This window comes from Lactuca saligna, chromosome 6, assembly GCF_052625555.1.
Source record: "Lactuca saligna cultivar CGN05327 chromosome 6, ASM5262555v1, whole genome shotgun sequence".
Taxonomy (NCBI): domain Eukaryota; kingdom Viridiplantae; phylum Streptophyta; class Magnoliopsida; order Asterales; family Asteraceae; genus Lactuca; species Lactuca saligna.
The window spans coordinates 67,069,291-67,074,872 of NC_136422.1; the positions used below are offsets into that span (position 1 = coordinate 67,069,291).

The 5,582-nt window shown below is 35.4% G+C and overlaps 1 protein-coding gene and 1 non-coding gene across 2 annotated transcripts; both read left to right on the top strand.

The window, feature by feature from the left end:
* Window positions 1-1,365: 1,365 nt before the first annotated feature.
* Window positions 1,366-2,388, top strand: LOC145002686 (F-box protein CPR1-like). Its single transcript, XM_078961906.1, has one exon. It carries the CDS (start codon window positions 1,366-1,368, stop codon window positions 2,386-2,388), a length of 1,023 nt encoding a protein of 340 aa, XP_078818032.1.
* A 2,679-nt stretch (window positions 2,389-5,067) lies between these two features.
* TRNAG-UCC (transfer RNA glycine (anticodon UCC)) lies at window positions 5,068-5,139 on the top strand. Its single transcript has one exon. It is a non-coding gene; the product is annotated as a tRNA-Gly (tRNA).
* The last annotated feature ends 443 nt before the right edge of the window (window positions 5,140-5,582 follow it).

Sequence of the window (5,582 nt, forward strand, 5' to 3'; positions counted from 1 at the left end):
AAAAAAGGCAACTAAAAATCAATTTGGGGTGGGGCAACTTAATTCAGGAATTCGGGGGGGGGGGGGGGGAGGGGGGGAGTGGGGCGGAAGGCGAGAAACATGGCAATTTTGGGGGCGGGGGCGGGGGATGCAACCCCGACACGTTTGCCCCCATTGACATCCTTATACTTAGATATATGTGTGAGCATCAAGAATCAACATTGAGCACTTGGAGCTACCGGGTACATGGAGCATTTAGGATCAATAGAGCACATGGAAGCTCGGGTGAGCATCAGGGATCACGTGTGAGCATCAGGTGTCATAGATTGAAGATGCTCAAGGAGGATGCTTATAAGTTGAAGATGCTTACGGACGATGGTCATGGATGATGATCATAGACAATGGTTATGGATGATGCTCATGGACGATTCTTATGAAGTCGAAGGTTCTAGAAGCTCCCACATGCATTCCGTGATTGATTGGAACTTAGGGCATCCCCTTCATGAGCTAATTATGGATGATCCAGACCCATCTGAATTAGGGTTTTCCATGCTTGCCTATAAATAAGCTCATATCCTCATTCATTATTCCTTGGATGATTGTGTGTGTACACAGTAATTTCAAGAGAGCAATTATTATGAAGTTGAGTGCAAATCTTTTGGAGCAGTTAGTAAGCAAGAAAGATTTTTTTTGAAAGCTCAAGTGAGAAGTAATATTTATGTGTGATTATAATTGTTCTTGGAAGTTTAATAAAATCTTCTTTATCTTGTTTGCCCGTGGACGTAGGTCCTCTCAACTGAACCACATTAAATTTTCAAAAGTTTAATAAATATTTTGTTCAGTTTTGAATTAAGTTTTTTCAGAAGTTTTATTTTGCAAGTATTACTAAAGTTTGTTTGACATTTGTCTAAAGTGCTTAACTTGTTCTGTTGTTATCCCAACATTCACTTTCTCCTCCTTCCTCTTCATGATGGCGGTATAATTTGTCTCCCTATTCCACAACCTCTACCAACTCATGATAAATACAAGTTAGTGGACTTTTTAAAGGAAGCACAAGAGAAATACTCAAGAAAGAAGGTATGTCATTAACACTGATTTTAGTAGTTATAGCAAAGCAATTATCAAAGATCATTATCTAGATGGCATTAGTGATCTTATGGGTATTGAAGTGCTAATCATATATGGCCGGTTTGTAAAAGCCATCTCAGTAAATGAATCTCTCTAAATGGTAAAATACTGTGGTAATAATTTCATCATATCATGTTTTGCATTTATGAGTGTTGATAACCAAAATCCCTAATAAATACACAATATAACTAAATTTCTCGCTATCGTGTAGGTACACCCCCCTCTCTTTCCTTTCGTATTGCCGACTCTAGGGTTTCGATGGCAGAGCTTCACGATGATGTCCTTCCGAATATACTGAAAAGATTGAATGTGAGGGATCTAATCCGATGCAAAAGTGTATGTAAGTCTTGGGAAAATTTGATCTCCGACTCTGGTTTCATTAAATTCCATATGAACTATAGTTACCAAAATGATTACAAAAACAATGATATAGATAGGAGGATTGTTATGTCAAGGGTCTCTTATCGCAACGGGTCGCGTGTTTGTGATGTTGATGACAGATTATTTGATGATCGTGATTGTCATCTTCTTGGTTCTTCCAATGGACTTGTATGCATCTCTTCTTTTGCTTCTCAACTTGTAGTAGCCAATCCCTCAACTAGAGAGGTTCAAAAACTACAAGAGCCTCAAATTCTTGATACCAAGCATTTATGTTGGGGTTTTGGCTATGATTCATCTACCGATGATTACAAGGTTGTATTAGGGTTCCGTAAACGTGTTGGTTGGACATGTTTTCAAGTGTTAAGTTTGAAATCAAATGTTTGGAAACTAATTGGAGATGTAAAGTATTCGTTTCATAGTAGGATTGGTATCTTATGCAATGGGGCACTTCATTGGATTATGAAAGATTCTTCATCTCCAAATAAGAAGAGAGTCATTGCTTCGTTTCAGCTATCTGAAGAAAAATTGAACAAAATTTCCGAACCTGATGATGAGCGATATGAATCTGGTGTTGCTAGCTGCCCAAATATGAGTTTAGGTATTATCGAAGATTGTTTATGCATATCTCCTTGTGATGGGTTTAATGATAACTTATGGATGCTGAAGAACTACAATGGAAAGCTGTCTTGGGAAATGTTTGAAAAGGGCTGTGATATGAACTTAGCTTTACAATGCTTGAAAGAGCAGGAACATTACGTTCCTAACAAGAGAACTTTGTGTCGTGATATGCTGTTCTACAAGACTAAGGAATATATTTGTGCCCCTATCTATATGGAGAGTCTTGTATCTCCCTATGTTAATGGGAGGCCAAAGAGAAAGACACAAGAGAGTAATAGCTAGAAGAGTTGTAAGGTGCGTTCATTTTGTTTATCATATAATACAAACTGTGGAATTATATCTGGATACTGAATTCTTATTAATGCTTATGATGATTCCTGTACATCCCTAAAAAACTGTGTTGATCTTGGCCTCATAGCTCAATCTTCATGTTTACTCATGGGATGCTCTCATTTTCTTTTGTAATATATGAGGTCTGCAAAAGGACATTATCTATAGTTTAAAGTTTTGATCATGGAGCATACTTAAGTTTACTAGCATTCAAGAGGCTAAGAACTCTTCCTAAATTCACTTATATTCTGTTATGACCAAAGATACCAACTACTAACACTAACCACTCAACTAATCCTACCTAACTGATCTAACAGTAAAAAGACCTTATTGCCCTCACTGCTCTACTTAAGCCACAACTGACAGGACAAAAGGTATGCCTAATAAGAAGTGTAACAGACTCATTACCTTCACCCAGTATACATTTGGCCTTCATTTATTTGTATTCTTGCAATGCACTTCAATTACAACTATTATTTACTCTTTCAGTCGGGTATATATAATGTTGACTGTTCACTGACTTCCCCTTTTGATTTCTCAGTTGATTAAGCGTGACCCGATGCTTCCAGGAGCAAGTGGCTAAGTTTGAGGCTGTTGAAGCAGTTTGGATGACATGGCATTGCTTGTTCTCTCTGCCATAAAGATAGCTTCTGATAGTTTTTAGTATCTTATGTTAATAAATTGTGTTTGATGGATTTCAAAAACTTGTGTTTGATGGATTTCAGAAACATATGTTTGATGTTTTTAAAGTGTGATGAATTCTTACTTTCTAGTGATATCGTGTCTAATGATATTAACAAATACTATGAATACCATCGCTTTTAGTTTTAACCATCTTGTGGAAAGCATTCAACAAGAAAAGTTGGGATAGACTTTCTCATAAAAGTGTATTCCTTAATTTAGGTTTCTGTATTTCTTTAAATCACATTAGTATTATTGATGCATGTTACTATTTTGATTCTTAATTTTTTATGCAGGATCTACTCATGTTCATATAGTTACTGCATCCTGGTTCTTGATTGTCATGTCATTTCATTTTCTATATCTTCATTTTCTTAAATTTCTTATATTGGATCTTTTCATTTTCAGCAAGTATACCATCAATAAACCAGCTATAATACACTCTTGGGGATATGTTCTTTATCTTGCAATATTGTTATGCTTGATATGATTGAATTTGTTAGGATGGTCAACATCCAACACTTGGTTCTCAATCAAAGTGCCACTTCACTGATTCCAACCTAGTGGACAAACAATAGAGATAATTTTTTGTTGAATAAAGTCCATTAATAAACAATATGTTGCATTTTTTAAATGTTGAGTTTGTGTAATGTTTTTTTTTCTACTGAATGTAGGTGGATCCCAAATGTAAATACATGATATTAGAAGATTATCAAGATACTATTTTCATACAAAGTCTTGGATTCTATAGAAACGTTTACTCGTGTATAACATTCTAAAACTACGGCTCAACGTTCGTCTGTGACATATTGAACTTAATGGATCATAGCACCAAGCAATTATAGGACAAAACCTTTATTTTTGGATTGCAGACACAACTGTTACTTTAAGTTAGAGAAATATATTACAATTGATGTTAAAGTATAAACTCATTATGTGTAATTTTGGTTAAACACATTCATTTCTTGAAAAATACTATTTCTTGAGATACTATATGAGTAGGGCAGGAATTCACATTGGCTCGACTGTGAATGATAGTCAATAAAACTTGGATATCAAATTAGATCGTGTTATACACCATTTGTAATTACTATTATGACCTGTAATGCAATTATATGTGGCAAAATCTACTTGGGAATTATTCACTCGAAAAACAACTTCAAGTTTGGCTGTAAAACAGGAAGTCGAGCACTAAACAAGCGTATGGCTAGTTTGTTTTAGAATGCAAGAGTTAGACCCTAGGCTTCCTGATCAAATCCTGTATGTATACCAAAAATTTCATCAAAGTGGATCAGCAGTTTTGGATATTGGCAGCTTGCCTTAAAGCCATCAGTAGCAGCCTTCACTACCTACACTTTTGGCACCAATGTTTCATGACGTAGGCTTAAATACCTACGCCTTCAGGACCTACACTTCAAAGGCATCTTAAGGATCTGCGCTTGGAGGCCTTCATGACCCCTAGACCCTACCATTCGTTGTGTCCACAATCATACTAGTTTATATGAGTGTACACTGCATGCTCCCTAACTCTTACTTGATCATAACCTAAACACCTTTTACATATATTGGTAAATGACATTAGGTCTCCAACATAAACCATACAAAACCCCTTTATAATAGAATTTGGAACGTAACCAAAAAAACAGACCAATCTTAATAGGTTTTGGTGTTTTGGAACAGGTTTAGCCTCAAACTGAACCCTGAACTGAATATAAATTACACATTTTCAAGTTGAAAAAACTATATACGTATAAAATGCTATTATTTCATGTTTGAAAAATAAAAATAACTATTATGGTGTGGAACTCAATGCTACTTAGCTGTTTAAAATATATTAAACTGAACTGACTTTTAAAAGCTCTTAGAATATGAAATCCGGTGTTCTTTTTCTTTTTTTAAATTAGAAGTAGAGCTATATGTAACACTGTTGGTTTGAAAAGTACATATCAAGCGTTTGTAGTCCAACGGTTAGGATAATTGCCTTCCAAGCAATAGACCCGGGTTCGACTCCCGGCAAACGCAATTTTTTAATCTAGCAAAGAATGTGTTTGCTCGTAAACTTATCATCCCATGCATTTTTTAAACAAGAACCACCCAAGTCCATGTGATTTCCTTTTTTATTATCGTGCATAACCCATACAAAACCGCTAGTACATAAACAAGATAGGAGATGCGGCTAAACAAGATAAGATGATGTGTTAAGTTGGGGCTCTATAGCTGCAATTATAGGCACTGTTGAGTATATTACAGGTGGCCATGTCTTCACAGCATATAAGAGATCTTTATGGGAAGATGGAATCGTTGCTAGAGCTACAAGAGCAGCATACAATTTTTTTTATGTAAAAATCTTTTATTTCATATTGGTTGGTTATATTGATATTTTACTTATTTAATTTAAGTAAAATAATGAACTCACTTATTTCTAGGAAAATATATGATCCCCATCGTGACTGCAATTCAGAATA